General features: G+C 38.4%; 1 protein-coding gene across 1 annotated transcript; it reads left to right on the top strand.

The window, feature by feature from the left end:
• The first annotated feature begins 1016 nt into the window (after positions 1-1016).
• Positions 1017-22329, top strand: nae1 (nedd8 activating enzyme E1 subunit 1). The gene is made up of 20 exons (XM_048184672.1): positions 1017-1176; positions 1493-1596; positions 1691-1751; positions 1890-1920; positions 2015-2086; positions 7067-7146; positions 7324-7433; positions 7585-7694; positions 7798-7860; positions 7977-8040; positions 8147-8238; positions 8325-8384; positions 10331-10464; positions 10677-10752; positions 10853-10892; positions 11351-11437; positions 15590-15682; positions 16844-16958; positions 19592-19641; positions 22068-22329. Exons 1-20 carry the CDS (start codon positions 1127-1129, stop codon positions 22175-22177), a joined length of 1602 nt encoding a protein of 533 aa, XP_048040629.1. The 5' UTR covers positions 1017-1126; the 3' UTR covers positions 22178-22329.
• Positions 22330-22876: the final 547 nt, after the last annotated feature.

Raw genomic sequence — 22876 nt, 5'->3', positions numbered from 1 at the left:
ATTGACGTCAAAAAATGTACGTCAATTTGATGGGGGTTTTTTTTCGACATCAATTGGACATCAGTGTGTGGACGTCAAATTGACATCAAAAAATTTATGTCAATTTGATGTATTATTACGTCAATTTGATGGGGGGGGTTTCGACATCAATTGGACATCAGTGTGTGGACGTCAAATTGACATAAAAAAATTGACATCAATTTGATGTTTTATCTTCGACATCAATTGGACATCAGTGTGTGGACGTCAAATGGATGTCAAGTTTTTGACGTCAGTTTGACTTTTTTTTTCAACATCAATTGGACATCAGTGTGTGGACGTCAAATTGATGTAAAAAAATTGACGTCAATTTGATGGGGGGGGGGGGGGTTTCGACATCAATATCCCTCTTATCTCTTGTGAAGACAAACATTCCACATTCAATGAAACCCAACAATCATAAGATTAAACAACAATAGCAAGCATTGCAGGAGCAGGGAAATAAAAGGCTATAAAAACATAAACAATGGTATAGTGAATGATAAATGGTAAAAATCAAATGACAAACTACTTGAATGGCCAATGATTTTAAATGATTATAAAAACAAATTTAAGAAAATGAATAAAATAAAACAAAACACAAATGTATGATTGCTCTCTTGGAGATAACACATAAGTTGCTACTGAAACATCCGTATAGGCCTTCTTAGTAATTATAGAGATTCTTAGCAAGAGGGTCAAGGGATATACAACATAGTGCTTTTTGTTTTTGTGTAAATAATGTAAATTGAGACACTTTTTTGTCAATCAGTCATTCATAAACAATTAGAATGAAGACAAGCCTAATTTTGTAAAACATTGATAGGTTAGGCCTACTCTGAAGTTCTGCGGTCCTTTCCACGTAGTTATGAACAAATTCTTGTGAAGAAAGGGGGAAAAACACTTAATGTTAGAAGTTCCCAAAAGGGACGAAAATCAAAAGAGCTGCGATATCATTCTCTTTTTCAAACGGCGCAGTAGCTCCACCTCCTGGTCAAACAGAAGAAGAACATGTCTGTCTGCATCGAATCTGCGACTGACGATCTCAAGATAGTGAAACAGCGGCGTGCCGGTTGGATCAATCCGTCACAGACAGAGACAGAGGACCATGACAGCCCTCAAAACGATCAAAGAGCAGAAGTATGATCGGCAGCTCAGGTATATATCAGTCTGTTTTTTAAACCACAGAATAATACAGCATATGCATGCACAGTGATTCTTTTTTCGGCATTAGTTTAGCCTTTCGTACTAACGTTGACATACATAGAGGCCCATGGGTCATGGCAAGAGCTTTAATATCATGTCCGATGTATCATGCTTTAATTTAATACACTACAGCAACATCATAATCAGTCTAACTCCATAGCCTGATAATAACCTAGCTGGTCAGAAACCATTAGATGCATGCATTCCCCAGATTATGTTATTATAGCTATACACTGGTCATTGAGTGGTTGTTATATGTTTGTGTCAGGTTGTGGGGGGACCATGGACAGGAAGCACTTGAAAATGCCCATGTGTGTCTCATCAACGCCACTGCATCTGGCACTGAAATACTCAAGAACCTTGTGCTGCCAGGTATCAGTGTTTCTCATTGTGCACTTCAAATCATGACACTGAGAATCTGTATGGATTATTGTGTTTACATGATATTTTCTGCTCTTTTTCTTAGGAATCGGTGCATTTACCATAGTTGATGGACACAAAGTGTCAGGGGAGGATGTTGGAAACAAGTAAATTTATTGGCTTCATAATCATTCTCTTGGTTTCATGATAATCTAGATTTTAAGCTTAAGAAATACAGTGTTATATATGGATAAATGTAGCAGATTGCTTCTGCAGACATGGTCATGCTTTGATCTTTTCTGCAGCTTTTTTCTCAGCAACAGCAGTATTGGGAAGGTAAGCAGACGGGTGTGGGCGTGTGTGTGAATTAAAAAAATACTTTCCAAATCTTGTGTGACATATTCTGAATGATGTTGTGCTTATTTTGCAGAACAGGGCTCAGGCTGCTACTGAACTGCTGCAGGAGCTCAACAGTGATGTGTCTGGAAACTTTGTCGAAGAGGTCAGTGTTAATGTCATAAAACGTATTGTGGTTTTGCTATCAGTATTAAAACCATATTTAATTTTAGATATTTGTTTTATCAAAGAAAACTGTAGCTGGCATGGCATTAAACTATAAAGAGTCAATCGAGCAGTCAACTATCAGTATTATGATGTGTAATTTAATGGCTTAGTATCTGCTATACACAACCAATTAAAAGTTTGGACACACTTGCTCAAAACTATGAAACTGAAAGTATAATAATTGTGATTGAAATGTTAAACAAATCAAAACAACCTTATTTTAAATTGTTCAAGGTTTCCACCCTTTCCCAAGATTATGGTTTGGGGTCAATAAGATTTTATACTTTTATTCAGAAGTTAATACTTTGTGGCAGAAATGAATAGTTAAGACCAGCAAGGTTGCATTAAAATGATAAAAAGTGAAAGTAAAAACATTTATAATGTTACAAAAAGTTTAATAAATACTGTTCTATTTTACCATGTCAGTGTTTTATTGTATTTATGGTCAAATAAATAACTTGGTAAGTGTAAGAGACTTCTTTCAATAAAACTTAAAAACTCATATTGATCCCAAGGCAAGGCAAGGCAAGGCAAGGCAATTTTATTTGTATAGCACATTTCATACACAATGGTAATTCAAAGTGCTTTACATAAAGAATAATAATAAAAATAGAACATAAGGAATAGAAATAACAGTAAAAACAGAGAATTTTACCGCAATATTTAAAATGCTTTAAAAGTCAGAATCAAGATGATACATAAAAGATATAAAATACATTAAAATGAAATAAAAACAGGAAAAGGAATTTAAAGAATAAAAAGATAATACGTATAAAATAAAGTGCAAACAGTACGGACATAGCACAGTTCTCAACCAGCAAATGCATAGATAAAAAGATGTGTTTTGAGTCTGGATTTGAATGTGGCTACTGTAGGAGCACACCTGATCTCTTCTGGAAGCTGGTTCCAGCTGCGGCTGGCGTAACAGCTAAAAGCAGACTCTCCCTGCTTTGAGTGAACCCTTGGTATTTTTAAGTGTGTTGATCCTGATGATCTGAGTGATCTGTTAGGTTTATATTCTATGAGCATATCTGCAATGTATTGAGGTCCTAGGCCATTGAGTGATTTATAAACGAGTAACAGTACTTTAAAATCAATTCTAAATGCAACTGGAAGCCAGTGCAAGGACTTGAGGACTGGTGTGATGTGTTCATGTTTTCGGGTTCTGCTCAGTATCCTGGCAGCAGCGTTCTGTACGAGCTGCAGTTGTCTTATGGTCTTTTTGGGAAGGCCAGTGAGGAGCCCATTACAGTAATCCACCCTGCTGGTGATGAAAGCATGAACAAGTTTCTCTAAGTCTTGACTGGAGACAAAGCATCTAATTCTTGCAATATTTTTAAGATGATAATATGCTGATTTAGTTATTGTCTTTACATGGCTACTGAAACTCAGGTCTGACTCCAGAATCACACCAAGATTCCTGACTTGATTTTTAGTTGTTTGACCCCTAGAGTGAAGGTACGTGTTCACTTTGAGAACTTCGTCTTTGTTTCCAAAAGCAATGACTTCAGTTTTGTCTTTGTTTAACTGAAGGAAGTTTAGGCACATCCAATTTTTAATTTCATCAATGCATTGGCACAGGGAGTCAATGGGGCTGTAGTCGTTAGGTGAGAGGGCTAGGTAAATCTGGGTGTCATCTGCATAGCTGTGATATGCAATTTGGTTCTTTCTCATTATTTGACTCAGTGGCAGCATATATAGGTTGAACAGGAGGGGTGCAAGTATTGAACCTTGAGGGACTCCGCATGTCATGGATGTCCACTCAGACTTATAGTCACCGATACTCACATAATAACCTCTCCCTTCTAAGTATGACCTGAACCATTTAAGGACCATCCCAGAAAGCCCAACCCAGTTTTCGAGCCTGTCAAGAAGTATGTTGTGATCAACAGTGTCAAACGCAGCACTGAGGTCGAGTAGAACCAGCACTGATAATTTACCTGAATCTGTGTTTAGGCGAATATCATTTGTTATCTTTATGAGTGCTGTCTCTGTGCTGTGATGCGGTCGGAAACCAGATTGAAAGTTGTCAAAGTATCCATTCAAGCTTAAGAATTTGTTCAGCTGATTGAAAACAACTTTTTCAATTATCTTGCCTATGAAAGGAAGATTTGAGATTGGCCTGTAGTTGCTCAATATGGTGTTATCCAGATTGCTCTTTTTCAGGAGGGGCTTAACAACTGCAGTTTTCAGGGATTTTGGAAAAGTCCCAGAGAGAAGTGAGGCATTTACCACTTCTAGGAGATCTGCTTCTAAACAGTTAAACACTCTTTTGAAAAAAGATGTGGGAAGTGTGTCAAGGGCACAGGTTGATGTTTTAAGGTGCTGTACTGTTTCTTCCAAAATTTTACCATCAATTGCTTCGAAATCAGACATAATAGCTACTTTCTGAGGTTGTGATCTGATCTGTTTTACCCCAGTGCAGCTCAAGGATGTGCTGATCGCCTTTCTGATATTATTAATTTTCTCAGAGAAGAAGGAAGCAAACTCACAACATTTGCTGTCTGAGAGCATTTCACTAGGAATCTGACTTGGGGGGTTTGTTAGTCTCTCTACAGTAGCAAAAAGAGTGCGGGTGTTGTTTAAGTTTCTGTTTATTATATTTGAGAAGAAGGTCTGTCTAGCTTTGCCTAATTCCACATTGAAAGCATGAAGAATATCTTTATAGATGTTATAATGAATTTCAAGTTTTGTCTTTCGCCACATGCGCTCAGCTTTTCTGCATTGTCTTTTCATATTTTGCACTGCTGTTGAGTTTCTCCACGGTGCTTTTTGTCTGCCACTTTTCTTCCTGACTTTCACATGAGCAATGTTATCAATAACATTCTGTACTTTTGAGTTAAAAGAATCAAGGAGAAAATCAACAGAGTCTGCAGATATGCTTGGTGTTAAAGATATAGCCTTCATAAACAGTGCACTAGTATTCTCATTTAAGCATCGCTTTTTGCCCGAGACAGATCTAGCTTCAACAGTCGGACAGATCAATATTTCAAAGAAAATACAGAAATGATCAGATAGCGCTACATCCTTAATGACAATGGATGAAATGTTTAGACCCTTACTAATAATTAAATCTAGAGTGTGTCCACGATTGTGTGTAGGTCCATTTACATGCTGAGTCAGATCAAAAGTATTCAGAACAGTTATGATTTCTTTTGCCATATTGGATTCTGCATTTTCTATGTGGATGTTAAAGTCCCCAGTAATAACAAAACAGTCAAATTCTGAGGAAATTGCTGATAACAGTTCTGTAAAATCCTCCACAAAGGCTGGAGAGTATTTTGGAGGCCTGTAAATAACTATAAGTAGAATGCGAGGAGCACCTTTTAACACAATACCTAAATATTCGAAAGACAAGTAATCCCCAAATGACACTTGCTTGCATTGATAGACATCTTTAAATAGAGCAGCAACACCTCCACCTCTCGTAACAGCTCTGCAGACACTCATAAAAGTAAAGTTAGGAGGGGCTGTTTCATTCAGGATTGTTGCACTGCAGCTATCTTCAAGCCATGTTTCATTTAGAAGCATAAAATCTAGGTTGTTTGTGGTTATTAAGTCATTGACTAGAAGTGATTTATTTTTAAGTGAGCGGATGTTTAAAAGTGCTAACTTAACAGTCTTACTTTCTGTCTCTACAGTAATCTTAGTTTGACGTGTAATAGGTAGCAGATTAAATGGGTTTGCCAAACGGTTTGAAAAGGCCTTAGGCTTTCTATAACGTAATAAAACAGAAATAGAGAAAGCTACAGGCACACTGGGTTCCCGCTTGTTCTGTAAACAATTGATAAAGTCACTGTTATCATAGCGGGGACCCGACACACATCACTGAGAGCTGTTATCGGTTGTTTTTGATTCACCTAGAACAGATGGAGGAGGGTGAGGGCCCTGGCGTTGTGGCAGGGGCCGAAGAGCTCTCGCAGGAGGAGGGGGTGGCCGAGCTGGGCCCACAGGCTTTGGTGGTTTCGGGGCTTGACGCTTTTTTGTTGATATCTGGGGGTTCGCAGCAAAAGAGTGGGAGAGTTTGGTTCCAGCGCACACCAGTTCCTCCATTTTCTCTGAAAAGCACAGAAGAGGGGATGCTGGAGAGAGGGATAACGTGTCCGGTGAGAGGGGCTGTTGCTCTGGTGTTACCGGAGGCTGTAATATGCTGTCCTGGCTTCCCTGGCTGTTTTCCTGAAAGTCGTCCTTGGGTGCTGAATCTTGGAGCAGTTCTAACACGTCACTGTCTCTTGGTGAGCTCTGTGGGCAGGGCTCAGTTAGGATTGTGTCCGTGAGCAGTGGTTGTTGTGGCTGCATGGTGTTATCATTGACCTTGTGGGAAGTGTCAACCGCATGTCCATTCAGCTGCTGAAGTGAAGTCCTGTGGTCAGTTGTACTCTGTCCAGGTGTGTTTGTGCCATTCAGGTTGAGTGGATTTGCACACACTGCTGAAGGATGATGGAGGCAGAAGTAGATATTGTCCTTTAGCATTCTTGAGCCCAGTTTGTTTGGGTGCAGGTCATCATGAGTGAACAATTGTCTCTGACTCCAGAACAGATTGAAGTTGTCGATGAAGTTCAGTCCTTTTAAGTTGCAGGTTTTTTGCAGCCATGTGTTAAGTCCAAGCAACCGTGTAAATCTATTTGTTCCTCTTGCTGGGAGTGGTCCACTGATGAACGACTGAACTTTTAGTCTTTTAAGCATTTCAAACAGTTCAAAGTTCAAAAGTCCCAAATGGTTTGAACAGTAGTGTACATAGGTGCATTTTTTTTTTTTTTTTTTTTTTTTTAATGAAACTAATTGCAAGCATTTAATCATAAGCTTTTATATTAAAACAGATTTAAGATCGTGAGTCACATAAATTCAGGCAAGTGTGTCCAAAACTTTGAGAGGTAGTGTGTCTTTTCATTTTTTTATCTATTTTTTTGGTCTTCAGAGTCCCGATACGCTTTTGGACAACGACCCTGAGTTTTTTCACAGATTTAGTCTGGTAATTGGCGTCCAGCTTCCAGAAAGGTATTGCCGCCAAAACGCAAATCTGAATATATTGTTCCTTTATTATTTTCATGCGCTTCTTTTAAATGCATTATCAAATAGGCTTGTTAAATAAAAGAGACGTATGCTCAAATTTAAGGGGTTGTAGATGCTTGTTTTTCAGATCAGCTTATATTAACATGTTATTTATTTTGACAGCACATGTTTGAGGCTGGCCGCTGTGTTATGGGAGGCTGGTGTGCCATTCCTTGTATGTAGAACATATGGACTCATTGGTTACATGAGGCTGATTGTGAAGGAGCACACAGGTAATAATCATAGTTTGCTGAAGCAAAATATGTGTTTTGAGAGACTAATTGATTGGCAATAAAAACATGAATTTATTTAAAGTAATTTTGTACATCCCTAACATTTATCAATAATTATGTTAAAAGGGTCTGTCTGTTTCTCTCACTATAGTGGTCGAGTCTCATCCAGATAATGCCTTAGAGGACCTGAGACTAGACCAGCCGTTCACAGAGCTCAAACACCACATAGAGTCCTATGATCTGGACAACATGGAGAAGAAGGTCAGATTAAAGATGATGACAGAATGTTGTCTTTCTATTGTATGTGGGTTTGCATGTATTTAAAATTGATAGAAGTTTAATCTTTATCTTTATTTTGTTTTAGGATCACAGTCATACGCCATGGATCATTGTGGTTGCCAAATACTTGGAAAAGTGGTATAGTGAGGTAATTTTATAAAATTAAATATATATAAGCTTTCTTACCATGAGACCTCCTAAATATCAGACCTTCTCAAAAAATTATTTATTTATTTATTTATTTATTGACTTATTTTTATCCAGCACAACTCTCAGTTACCGAAGAATTATAAGGAGAAGGAAGCTTTTAGACAACTCATTAGAGAAGGTAATTTAATTTGTCATAGCAGAGATTTGCCATGTTATCATTTAATTTTTCTTTCAGCTCAGGTCTCATTTGTTGTGGGTTTTCCTTAATTTCTGTGTTTTCTCAGGAATTCTAAAGAATGAGAACGGAACACCTGAAGATGAAGAGAACTTTGAGGAGGCGATCAAGAATGTGAACACTGCTCTGAACCCCACCAAGGTAGAGCTCCTCACATTTGAAGAGCTGTAGTAAGAGTTTGTGTTCCTTACATCTGATTTGTATTGATCTTTGTCCAACTGTGGTAGGTCTCCAGTGCAACGGAGGACATTTTTAATGCTGAACAGTGTGAAAACATTACCTCACAGGTTAGTAGGGATATGCAAAACCACTCCTAAAGGCCCCGATATACTCAAGGCAAAGTTTGTTTTCGTTCTTCCTTTAGGGGTAAAACAAATTTCAAAATACGTGAGCAATGACTGCTGAATGTGGTGTTTAGATGAATATGTAAAAAATTTGCTACGTGCTTTCCTCTCAGTAACAAAATAAACAACAAAAATGAGAAAACAGCAAGCATTTTTTATAGAAAGCATAAGAAAAGCATCTGATCATAACAACATTGGTATGTTGGCACGAGCTCTGCAAAGTAGCACTCCAGTAAAGTCACGTCACGTTTATTTATATGGCATTTTATTCAATAGATTGCTTAAAAGCAAGCAGCTTTACAGTATCAAACATGAAAAACACTGTCAGTGCCATTTCATCAGAAGCACAACTTCATTTTCCACTATAAAGCTGCTATCCAGTGTTTTCATGTTTTCACCCACGGAGATCTTACCACGACGGACTCAACAGATGAAATGAGTCAGAGTAGAGTTCCACGTGAAAGAAGGCGGAGCCTCAGCTGACACCTCCTATTATGTTATCGTCACAGACCCATGGAAGTACGAAGGTGTTTTGCAGCTGGAGCGAACTTGTCCTGAGGGTGCGCTTTGACAAGCCGTTTTGAACTCCCAAAACAAATTCTAAACAAACTTTGTTTTGGCCAGATTTTGTTCGAAATGACACCACATCAGTTTGTTCTTCGATTTTGTTTGAAGTATATTGGGGCCTTAAGCCGCCTTTCTCCAGCATTCGCATATGATTGCTGCATTTCACTCCTAGTGGTAATCCGAACTTTCAAACGAAGCAGCTGTTACCTTCCCCTGATTCACCATGGTAAAATGAATGAATAATGAATGCATGAATATATCCACACAAAATAAATGACCATCAATATTATTTGAAAGGAATACAAAGTTGGATTTCTAATGTAATAATTATAAAATAAATATTCCAGGCATAATTATTAATTACTACCCATTTTACAGAAATTGTTTTAAAAGGGTTAGTTCACCCAAAAATGATATTTGTCATTTATTACTCACCCTCATGTCGTTCCACACCCGTAAGACCTTCATTCATCTGCATAAAGATAATGACACAGAAGAGAAGATATTGTTGAATAAAGTCGTTATTTTGGTTTTGTTTTAGCGCACAAAAAGTATTCTCGTCACTTCATGAAATTAAGGTTGAACCACTGCAGTCCCGTCGACTGTTTTAACAATGTCTTTAGTACCTTTCTGGACCTTTTAAGTGTTGATTATATTGACTGTACGGACGAGTCATATACCTCTCAGATTTCATCAAAAATATTTGTGTTCAGAAGATGAACGAAGGTCTTACGGGTGTGGAACGACATGAGGGTGGACATTTTTGGGTGAAAATTAACCATTTAAAGAATAGCCTAATGTTTTAGTGCAAAAAATATTGGTAATTCTCACCTTGTGCTCATAGTTTTGATTAGAATACATCACATCTGGTTAGGTGGTGGCATACGGTCTAGCTGCAAAAGTTCAAACATTTAAATGCATTTGAAGCTCAAATCGATCTGAAAATTCTGCATATGTATATGGTTGAACATCACACAGTTTTACAATTTGTTATTCTTCTGCTTATTTACAAATAGTGGATAAATTAATTCAGAGGTCTCATGCATTCACAGAAATTAACTTACTTCTGGTAGAAAAATAAGTTAATTATGTGGATACATTTTCTTCTGACATGTAGAGAATTTATTTTTATCACTTTTTTTTTTATGTGCCCCTTTCTGTAAATACATAGTCACATGCTGCCAAAAACTGCTGCAGGTTTCCAAATTTAAAGAGTAAATATATTTCTCTCTCCTGGTGAAAAAACATCAATCAGTGTTATGTATGATTTTCAATAATGTCAGTTTATGCATGCCCAACAGCTTTAATTTGTCTTATGATAGAGCGCATCCTTCTGGGTGATGGCACATGGAGTGCGGGACTTTGTTCGGAACGAGGGGAACGGAAACCTCCCTGTGCGAGGAACCATCCCAGACATGATTGCTGATTCAGACAAATTCATCAAGTTACAAAACGTGTAGGTATTCAGCTTTCAAATCACAGTGAGTCAGGAAGCTTCTTATTAGTAGTAATGTGTTTGTGAAATTTGCCTGCTATTGTAAATTGACAAACAGTTGATACTGGTCAGGTGATTGCTATATCAGAGCAAAAATGATCTGTTGGCTTCAGATAATTCCTGCTTACTGTGTTTTTGGTAAACTGGTATTTGTTTGACACTTTAAATTTCAGCTACAGAGACAAAGCCATGAAGGACGCAGCAGTTGTGTCCAAACATGTTGAAACGCTTCTACAATCAGTTGGCAAGGTATTCACATAATCAATATACATTTGTGTAATAACTGCTGGTTATCTAATTGTATTTACACATTAACACTAATGATCTGAACTATCTGTTTATTTCAAAGACTCCAGAAAGCATCTCTGAACAGGAAATCAAACTCTTCTGTGAGTACAGAATGCATATTTCCATAATCTGCTCTCAGATGAGAATGTTTTCTGTTTTTAGGCATTGTTATGAAACTAGATATTCCAACATTAAAGGCTGGATGGCAAATAACTTTCTCCAGCTCAACAGTGATATGACTATGAATTTTGTGCTGACAATATATTGTTTTATTAATCACTTTTTTATTTATTTATGTTTTTAAATGCTTTATTTTTCCCACCGTTGGGAATGGTAACAGGAAACTTTCTTCACATATTATTAAAGGATTAGTTCACTTTAAAATGAAAATTACCCCGAGATTTACTCACCCTCAAGCCATCCTAGGTGTATATGACTTTCTTCTTTCTGATGAACACAATCGCAGTTCTATTAATAAATATCCTGACGTGTCCAAACTAAAGTGAACTAATCCTTTCTTGGGCAATGCCTATGTTGTTTGGTGTTTTGTGTCCCACAGGTAAGAACGCAGCTTTCCTCCGAGTGGTGCGCTGCAGATCTCTGGCTGAAGAATACAGTGTGGACACTTTCAATAAGGATGAAATCAGTATGTTTTCTCTACGGTTTTCTGTAGGGCTGCCACCGACTAAAGATTTTTTTTAGTCGACTAATTTTTTGTTCATTTAAGCCATTAGTCAGCTAATCGCAATGTTTGTATTAATTTGAAGGGGTCATGAACTGAGAAATCTTTTGACATATGATAGATCATTGTACTATAAAAACATCCTGTAAGTTTCAGAGATCAAAACTTTCTTGTTAGTCTAAAAACAGCTTATATTGAAGCCAGTCTGCTTAAATGACAGGTTCTGGAATGTGCACTTTATGACTTAATAGTGTGGCTAAGCACCGCCTCTGCAGAAGAAGAAAAACGTCTGCTTCTGCATCACTGCCTGTTTAGCCCCGCCCACCAATTCACGCATAGTAGGTAAATAACGAGAGAGGCAAATGTAGGTCTACACTAGCTAGGGGTGCAACGGTTCTCGGTAAAAAATCGAACCGTACGGTTCTCCACTTACGGTTCGGTACGCACTTGCACCGCGGTCCATCTCGAATGACGACGCATCTTTTGGTTAATATGGTTTGTTTAAATTAGCAACGTGGAAAACAGACAGACAGAGTTCAGATAATGTATATTTCAGTCGATGGATGCGCAAAACGTTACAACAACGATAATCAAAAAGCGTGGACAAAACAGTCACTCTTTGTAAACTGTTAACTGCGAGTGCCGTCTGCTCTAATGTCCAGTCATTTACGCCGTCATCACCCGGGTGTTGATAGCGCGCGAGCGCAGGTGAGACCTGAACAGCACACGATGCTATCTGTGTTTAAACTAAACTCATTTAAGCCTTGCTGATTGAAAACTTCAAGAACAAGACGCGAATAAGAACTCGCGCGCGCTGTGAGAAGATTTGTGTGCGCTCATCCGAAGCGCGCACACGCTTTTTTTCTGTCAGCGCGCAAATACTGAGTTCTCTTTCAAGTCTTGCGCTTCAGCGGACAAATTCATTCAAAAATTATGTCAACATGCCCGTCTTGGCGAGTATCCTAGCAAACATAGTCGATTATGTCTTAAGTGAACGTATATTATGGTGCGTTCAAGTCATGTCGGAAAGATCGTATTTACCAGCAGAACGGACATGAACGCCACCACAATGTCGTAAATACCAGTGGGAAGCTTGTAATTTTCTTTAAGCTCCGATCTGTACGAGTTGGGGGCGTGTCAGTCAGAAACATAGTGAAATACCACAATACTTACAGGTATTTAGCAGTGACATTGTCAGGCTTTTCTATTTACAACGAAGTAAGATGATTAACCAGCAAAAATACGATAGCATCACAATGTAAAAATGTAATAGGCTATGTAACAATAAAGTTTACAATGGCTTCATAAATTAATTAAAAACTTAAAAAAGCAACATACAGCTAATGCACATTCTTTGCTCTACATTTTCTAGAAGCAGAAGTGTTGTTATTTTGTGTAATTAATTTAGAGAAGGCACACCGCCATCATACTCCGACGAAAGTGACTTACCGACCTACCGTCGTACACACGACTTCCCACCTCGTAAATACGAACTTCCCAGGAGGACTTGAACGCACCATTAGTCGAGAAAAACAGCGCATGTGTAACAGTACTGAATCGTGCATGTCTTAAAGGGGAAAAATAACTATTCCTGCTGCCTGTTTTTAATGTTAAAATCAAACAACAAATAACAAAGAAATCACTCACTGCTCTTGACTGAATAGTTTTTGTAACTTCATTAATGATTAATCTTTATTTATTTTATACAGGAAAGATAATATGCAGTGTTATTTTATATTTGATTACTTTATCAATTTTCTGTACCTGAAAACTACTGTTAGATACCTGAAAAACCTGAAAAGCACTGTTTATTTTATTTGAATATTTGCTTTATTGTACTTATTTGTGATGTTGCTTGTAGTTTGATTGTTTGTTCATATTTTCTTTATTTTTATTTGACAGTAGTCCTGTTTTCCCTAAACATAGCACATACCGAACCGTACCAAAACCGTGACACTAAAACTGTGATACGAACCGAACCGTGAGCAATTTGAACCGTTGCACCCCTAGTCTACACAGAAACTAAACGATAAAGATGGCTCCGAAGACAACAAGACGCTTGTGGAAAAACACAGTCTTTGCATTGCCTTCTTTCTGATTCCAGCATTAAGAAAGAGTGGATGAACTACTTCTTTTTTTTTTTTAATGAAGTTCCAGACCGTGTCAGTAAGAACTTGATCCTTTGTTCACTTTACCGCGGAGTCATTTACAAACAAGGCATTTTGAGCAAAATTGAAACTAAAAGACAAAGCTGTGCACAAGTGTGAGTAACTATTTTATTACATATTCACTTTTGCTTTGTCTGTTATTACAGATCGCTTGATATGTACTGAGTATTTTTGCGTTTTTAAATTGTGATTAAATTATATACAGAAAGTGATCAAAGAACACTCTCTTTATAAAGGCTGAAGCTGCCGATCACATAGCATGAGTTTATCTGGACTCTTGCAAAAAATTCCATTATGAGTCTCTAACTTTATTTACACCGTGTTTGCAATGTTAATAATGATAGAAGCATTTGTGTGAGTGCAGAATTGACATGATCACTGTTCCAATGATATGACCACTGCCATCAAAACAACAGGCTGGCTGTCATCGTCTACAATGCTCATTGCTGCAAGCTTTTATGTGATGGGAGTAAACCTAAATATAGTGCTATAATCAACACTTTTTATGATTAGTTAAACGTGACAGCTTTAGGCCCTAATAGTAAAACCGTGGTAAAGTTTTCACAGTGGGGGTTCAATCCCTAACTGCCTGGCACCACCAGTTCCACATGTAAGACTTATTTCATATGCAAAGATGTCAGCAAATCACAGCAGTGGGTGTTTATACTGAAGTCTCACAGCAGACGCACCTCTTCAAACAGAGCATTCAGACCAGAGGGCTAAAAGCAGGGTAGAAAAATAGCCTTTTATTTCTAAATTATGACAATTTTTGATGGAAAAACTCATACTAACATTATAAGTTCACCTCAGGAAACACTATGAAATAATAAAAAAATACAGTTCATAACCCCTATAATTACTTAAATGTATACTGAGGAAAATACTAAACCATAATGAGCGTTTAATATATATTGGCGTAATATAGCCTATTCCATGCTCAAGTGTATACATAAAGCTTGCCGCAAAACACCAGCAAAAAATTTTTATCAAAAAAAAGACATTTTAATTATCTATTAATAAACGAGTGTTTTCTGAGACAGACTGCATCGCCATCTCCGCAGTATAGTGAACGCGCCAATAGAGAGAAATGCAGCTTTCATATGGATTACGTAAACGGAGAGTATTTCTTTTTGGTTTGAATTGGTTAATTTAAAAGTAGACATTCCAAGCTTTCTATAGATAGGTTTCTCATGTCTGTGAGGCAAGTAACCAATGCGCTAAGTTTTGGTTCATTTTTGTGACGCGCTTCAGTTCACGGAGATTGAGACGGCAGAAAGCGCATCCTGTTTGTTTTCTTTATTTTACAAAGGCACAACATTTTCTTGTTATTGTGAGTGTACACAAATAAAAGTATACACTTCAGTTTCAAATGATGTATTACTCTTATCTGTATGACCAGTAAGGTTTTAAGTTGTTTCCGCTGTTATCAGAAAAAAATGCAAGTGATCGCGTTGGCGGCTCCATGTCATGCAGTAAGTGGGCTATACTTTAGTTTCCACACACTTGAATATATAATAGCGCACATTTATGTAGGTTAACATTAGCAGCCATGTAAAGTTGTTACTTACATGTTTCAAATGATAAGCCATATTTGAGGTCAATGGATGATCAGTGAATTTTTGGATTTCCTGCCCGGCATAATGTAATTACCACCAGGACCCGCCATTAATGATCTGTCCTTCACAGACTACCCCACAGGGTGTTTTTTTTTTTTTTTTTTTTTTCTGTGACTAACCGACTAATTAAATTTTGGTTGACTAATGGTTAGTCGACTATTAGGGGGCTAGTTCTCTGCCTGCCTGTGGTTTATTTCAGTTTTGTAAATGTTATGGTCACTGTACAGGATTGTTTAGATGGATTTACTAACAGAATATAATGGTTCATTGTTGTGTACATCCATTTTTGGGTGTTGCTGTGTGTATTTAAGCAGTTGTTTCTGTTTCTATAGCATCCTGTATGGACAGCACGGACAGTGAGATGGTTCTGTACCTCATGCTCCGCTCAGTCGATCGCTTCTATCAGCAACACTCCCGTTACCCAGGTCAGAAGAGTTATTAAAATGGGCAAAAAAAATAAAAATAATTTAAGAAAACCTTAACCACAGTGTAGTGTTAAAAATATTTCTCAAGCATTTAAATCCCTTATTGTTTAAATCCTTAAGCATTTTTGTATGATAAACTCAACTTTTTTTTGGAACATGGTACTATGGTACCATAAGAAAGTTTTACTGTTATTCAGAAAGGCTGCATTAAAGGATTAGTTCACTTCTGAATGAAAATTTCCTGATAATTTACTCACCCCCATGTCATCCAAGTTGTTCATATCTTTCTTTCTTCAGTGGCAAAGAAATTAAGGTTTTTGATGAAAACATTCCAGGATTTTTCTCCATATAATGGACTTCAATGGATTCCACTGTTGAAGGTCCAAATGTCAGTTTCAGTGCAACTTCAAAGGGCTTTAAACGATAACAGACAAGGAATAAGGGTAAAGTAAAACGATCTGTCATTTTCTAAAAAAATACAACTGTAAATGCTTTATAAACACAAATTATCGCCTTGCAAGTGCTTCCGCTTTCCGTATTCTTCAAAAAGCTTACGCTGTATGTCCTTCGCCTTCCCTATTCTACTTACGGAAAAAACGGAACTGGCACCGCGTTCGTTCCGTAAGTTGAAGCTGCACTGAAACTGACATTTGGATGTTCAACAGTGGAGTCCATTGAAGTCCACTATAAGGAGAATAATCCTGGAATGTTTTCATCAAAAGCCTTAATTTCTTTTCGACTGAAGAAAGAAGGACATGGACATCTTGGGTGACATGAGGGTGAGTAAACTATCAGGAACATTTTATTTGAAAGTGGACTAAAAAAAATTCTGTTTTCTATTTCAAATAAATGCTGTTCTTTAGAATTTTCTGTTTATCAAATAATCCTGAAAAAAGTATCACTTTTTCCACAAAAATATTAAGAAGCACAGCTGTTTTGAACATTGATGATGATAATAAGAAATGTTATCTTTTTCATCACAGGAATAAATTGCCTTTTAAAAAAAGTTATTTTAAATTGTAATTATATTTCACAATATTTTTACTGAATTTTTGATCAAATAAATCCAGCACTGGTGAGCATAAGAGACGTCTTTCCAAAAAAAAAATATATATATGAACTCTGTCACTCTGATATTATAGGGTATAATATTTTTCTCAGGTGTCTACAATTACCAGGTGGAGGAAGACATTAACAAACTCAAGCTGTGTGTAAACAGTCTTCTACAGGAGTACGGTCTGAACATCAATGTGAAAGATGACTACATCCATGAGTTGTAAGTTTAAGCTCAGAGCTAAGCCCCTTTGGTTTAAAGCAGTACAAACTAAATATTTTTATAAAAATTTGTTTTGTAATATTGATAATTTGGTTCCCATTCAGTCGGTCACGTTCGACGTACGTCGGACAGACTGACGAATAGGAATCTTGCTAGTTCGAGCGTAACTAAAATGAGCCAATGCATATTGGCATGCAGTCATATGCATCAGCTGCTCTGCCACGCAGCGTGGATATTTAACGAGTAACAGGTGCGTTACATCTTCAGCTTTTCGCTTCAGAGCCGAACGGTGTTTGTTCCTGTTCTCTGAAAGCAAGTGTCTGCTAGAAAACGAGTCGAGCCTTTTGGTTGTTTTTCGAGTGCGGGTGTACAGCACAACAGCGGGGTCGAAGTATTCTTTTTATTTTCTGTTTATTTCTGTCTATTTATTTTCTATTATTATTGTTTCGTTTGCCAAAACAAATAGCTGTTTTGACAGCGTCAGAAGGCTGTTCTCACAGCCGGTACGGTGCGATTTTGAGTGCTGAAAAGCCGTTTTTACGGCTAGTAAGAGTGAGCACCTTCAAAGAGAGGAGAGCACACGACAGGCTGCACACAATCCCTATATGTGTCGCAGTGGCCGTTCCCCTGCGTGCTTCAGCACTTTTAAAAGAGTAAAGTCCCTAAAAGAGCTTCCACAAGTAGAGCTTGCATCTTTTTAAAGATGACTTTCTATTTGTGTGTTTCTGGATGCGGTCGTTTCCTGTTCTCACTGACGGCCACGATCACTGTTTCACATGTCTGGGCATAGCATGCTGAAACTGTTCGTGGGTGCTTCATGTTTTCGTACAAGAACATGATCACGTTGACATGCCGGTCACGACTCTGCCCGACACTCTGGGAGACCGTGGAGATCAGCGAGAGCAAACCTCTCACTCCTCTGTGTGCTGTCGAGCTGTCTGACTGCAGCACGAGTTGTCACGGCAACCCAGTGCTCTCTCGGCGCTCTAGATGCGCGGTCTCCTTGCCTATTCTCCATTGTAGCTCCCTCTCTGGTGCACTAGAAGAGGTCTACTTTGGTGAAATAGCTTGGGTGACTTGAGGTTGAGGGTTCTCCTTCGGGGAACCAACCCCCTATGGTCCCTCCCTCTCTAGCGCATTGCAAGCTCTGCAGCTTCTCGATTGGACTGCTGGTCCTTCTCATAGTGGAACCTAGAATTTCATTCTGGGCTCAAGCTGAGGGTCAGATGTCGATTGCTGCATCGGAGAGAGAGCTGTTATGCTCTGGAAATGAGAGTGACGCTGTCAGGGGTGTGGACGGGCCCCCAACTACATTGGCACATCAACTGCCTCATCAACCGTCAAGGTGGTCTACGCTCCCGTCACATGTCGCAACTCGCCTGCCATCTCCTCCTTTGGAGTCAGAAGCATCTGAGGCGCTTCACACCATTCATATTCCTGGTGTGCTCAACCGTGTTGCCAACAAGCTCTCATGACCTGCGCTGCTGGGAGAGTGGCGACTCCACCCCCAGGTGGTCCAGCTGATTTGGAGAGAGTTCTGAGAGGTTCAGGTAGACCTGTTTGCCTCGCCAGAAACCTCTCACTGCCAGCTGTTTTACTCCCTGTCCGAGGGAACACTTAGTACAGATGCACTGACACACAGCTGGCCTCGGGGACAAATATGCTTTTCCCCCAGTGAGCCTACTTGCACAGACCTTGTGCAAAGTCAGGGAGGACGAGGAGCAGGTCCTGCTAGTTGCATCCTATTGGCCCAACCAGACCTGGCTCCCGGAACTCGCGCTCCTCGTGACAGCCCTTCCCTGGCACTTTCCTCTGAGATGGGGCACTCTTTGGCACCTGCGTCCAGACCTCTGGAAACTCCATGTCTGGTCCCTGGACGGGATGCGGAGGTTCTAGGTGACTTACCCCTTGAGGTACTTAACACCATCACTTCGGCACGTACACCGTCTATGAGACGTGCTTACGCCTTGAAGTGGAACCTGTTCGTTGAGTGATGCTCCTCTCGCCGAGAAGACCCCCGAAGATGTTTGATTCAGAGTCGTGCTTTCCTTCTCGCAGCAAGGGTTTCTTAGGAGGACTAGACGTTAAATCCTCCTCGACCCCCCTCCATACCCTCTTGGGACCTTGCTCTGGTGCTTCGAGCACTCTAGAATGCTCCCTTTGAGCCCTTGTGGTCAGCAGACTTAAAGATTCTGTCTATGAAGACTTTGCTGCTGGTTGCATTGGCCTCCATCAAGAGGGTAGGGGACCTGCAGGCGATTTCGGTCGACGAATCATGCCTAGGGTTCAGGCCGGGTGACGGCCACGTGGTACTGAGACCCCTGGCTATGTGCCCAAGGTTCCTACCACTCCCTTCAGGGACCAGGTAGTGAACCTGAAGATGCAACGCTGTGTGGCACAGCAGCTGATGCATATGATTGCATGCCAATATGCATTGGCTCGTTTTAGTTACGCTCAAAGTAGATTGACCTCTCTAGTGAGATTCCTATTCGTCGGTCTGTCTGACATACGTCTCCATTCCCTCCTTCAGGGAACGAGGGTTACCTATGTAACCGAGACGTTCTCCAGTTTTCCTGGTCCCTCTGTTTATAATCAAATGGTAACAGTGTAAATGTTGTTTTCATATCTTCCAGCTGCCGTTATGGAGCTGCTGAGCCACACACTGTCGCAGCTTTTCTGGGAGGTGAGTTTTTATGTATTTATAGGAGCCTTCAAAAACACTCCTCATCATACACTCATAATGCTTACTGTGGGATCCTCTCTACTATATGTTTTTTTTGTATAAAGGCAGATCATATTCCAAATGCAAATATGACCTCTTTCATTGGCCATCTTTACTACTGGCATTATTATATTAATTTTTAATTACCTGACAACTCAACCATAGCAAAAGCCAGGTGTAAATGCATTTGAAAAATGCATTGATCTTGAGTTAATTTGGTGATCGGATCAATAGAACCACATTTGTAGGTGGTCCGGGACAAATTCTGACCACATTTGATGAAGATGTAAATGGTAATGTGGTTTTATTATCCATATTCTACTGCTAATAGATAACAGATAATAATCATTATCTGTAACTCTGTATAAGTTGTATACATTTTCTGTACATTTTCTGACTATATATTTCTATCTGACAATGATATGATTCATGAATTTCTAGCCAAGTGATATCAGCGTTTTCTTCTCTGCTGTCATAGTGAGAAAAAGACACTGTGGTCATATGATCTGGTCAACTGATTTCATAAACAATAACCCATGAATTATTCATTTGATTCTCTAGTTGCTTTCCCCAAACTCTGTCCTTGTCCATTAGCATGAGAGCGTTTTAAAAATGTATTTAATTTTACTTCTAAATCCTAAATAGCAATTTTTACTGTCAGAATCTTTCTTAAATAGTGAACATAAAAAGTCATAAAATGAGGTCAATTACTGACAATGTTTGGTTAACCCAACCTTAAATGTATTATGAAAATGACGTTTCCACTGCTATCTCAATCCAATTACATAGGGAGTCGTATTGTATATCCAGACACCATCCAGATATATTTTTTTAATGTAACCACTTACAAACAAACAATGTACATAATCAAATCACTGAATAGCACAACATATGATCAGCCATAGGTTGAGCATAGCCAGTAACAAACAGAGATCACAATAAAACAAACTAACATAACAAAAAAAAAAAAAATTATAAAAGAAAAATTAAAAAAAATAAATTAGATAAATCAAAAGGGGCTTTTTAAATTAATTTATATGTGTCTACAGAGAAATCAACTTGAGGGCTTTCGTGTTTTTAACCAATTTTAAAGATTTGCACAAGAGTTTAACCTCATTCATCCACTGGCTAAAGTTAGGTTTAGAATTAAACCATCTGCACTTATGAATGAAAAACTTTCCAAAACTTAACAAAAAATTAGAAACAAAATCAAACTCTTTGTTTTCCAGACAAATACCAAACTTAATTATCTTTACAGTAAGGGGAGGGAGTTCAACCTCTTCTGCATAACCCTTTTTGCATTTCTGTAACCATTTCTGCATAACTCTCCAAAAAGGTTGCACCATATCACAACAAAAGAACACATGCTCTAAATTTTCAATATTTGTTTCACAAAAAAAACACAATTATTCACATAAAAATTAAAATTCAATCTCAAATATTCATTGGTAGGATAAATCTCATTTAAAATTTTGAAGTTCACCTCCTTAGCTTTAGGATGGAGGGGAAAAGACAGATAATTTTTTCTTATTTTTTTTAATTTCAGAGGCATCAAAATCCTTAAGCATGTAATCCCGTTTAATAGGGTTTGGATAATAAGCATGTAAAATGAATTGACGCTGTTTGTGCATTTTTGCCACAAAAATCACAACCTTCTAAGGAGAGCTGCCTCAATTCTGGGGAGACTTACAAGTACAAAATGTCTTCTCTAACCATTAATCTTACAACAATTGGAACAGCTCTAACCATTCTATTGTAAATATTAACAGAGCACTGCAGCTGGAATTTCTCACAAAATTCTCTATACAGTAACAGATTTCCATTATTATCTAAGAAATGGGCAACCGCCCAAATCCCTTTGGATTTCCATTCCTCAAATATACAGATTTTCTGCCAAATTTCTGTTATTCCAAACTGGAGGGTTGTGAGGTGTAAAGTTATGTTTAAACAATAGTTTCGATGCTGATGAAAGGTTGAAAGTTTAACTGGTAGGGCGGTACACACAAAGTCACAACGTAAAAAAAAAAAAAAATGTTTTCCTCCCAGTTTGCTAAAAATTGCATTGGGGACAAAAAACCAAAAAGAGTGACTATTTTGAATAAAGGATTTTAACCACTTCAATTTCAAAACCCCATTCATAATGTCAAAATCGATCGCATTCATACCGCCGTCTTCATAATTTTTAATCATATCATCCTTTCTTATGTAGTGACATTTATTCCTCCAAATAAATTTGAAATTCACCTTATTTATTAATTTAACCATTTGTGTCGATATGGGCAAGGAGAAGGCTGGATATATTAATCTGGACAAACTGAAACCATCCAGATATGAACAACATGGTAATGCCAGTTGTAAAGGGGCCCATTGTCTGTCTTTTGTTGCAGGATCAGCGGCTCAAGAAGCCATCAAAATCATCACGCACCAGTTTGTACCTTTCAACAACACATTCCTCTATAACGCCATGTCACAGACCTCTGCTACTTTTCAGCTGTAGATCAATCATCCCATCTGTTAGTTCATTCCTCTATCAAAGTGTTGGCCTCAAATTGGCGCTCTAGTTTGTTTGTACTTACTTTGATTGATGGTGTTGCTTTTTGACAAGACCAGAACTGATGCTGCACACTGAATAAACTGTGTATCTCCAAAGTTTTTGTTTGTGGTTTTGTATGTGTGCTCTTTTTACAACAGACTGAATGTCTCTCTTCACTGTCATACATGTACAACAAGCGAATTGTTTTTTCATAAATGTCCTAACCAGCAGTTTAGCTGTTAGACAGTTGTATAATTATAATGTCTCCCTTTCTGCGCTCAGCCTGCATTGTTAGATATAAGTGTTACATTTTCTCATGGTAACTGTAGAACTACTGTTTATATATGTCATATAATTTTTCTAAATATATCCCAGCAGTGCTAAGCTCTAGTGTGGCGAGCTGCTGCTGTTTGTTTGAGTAGATTACAGAGTTATTTCCTGTTGTAGGGTGGAGTGCTGTGTCTCTATGGCCGGTCTAAAAGCAGACAGCTGTCTGTGGTTTGCAGAGAATAGCTAGGTTTTCCTCACAGGGAGTCTAGACGCAGGAAAGGACACAATCAGTGGCACGTAAACGTATATTTTTACTCATTCCCAAGCCTCCAAGAATCTAAAACTTACTGAATGACCTGGTTTACCCTGGAAAATGTTTAGGAAAAGTTATAG

This window comes from Megalobrama amblycephala, linkage group LG3 (genome assembly GCF_018812025.1).
Source record: "Megalobrama amblycephala isolate DHTTF-2021 linkage group LG3, ASM1881202v1, whole genome shotgun sequence".
In the NCBI taxonomy this organism is placed as follows: domain Eukaryota; kingdom Metazoa; phylum Chordata; class Actinopteri; order Cypriniformes; family Xenocyprididae; genus Megalobrama; species Megalobrama amblycephala.
Note: the sequence above shows the minus strand (reverse complement) of the source record. Positions and strands in the feature narration are given on the sequence as shown.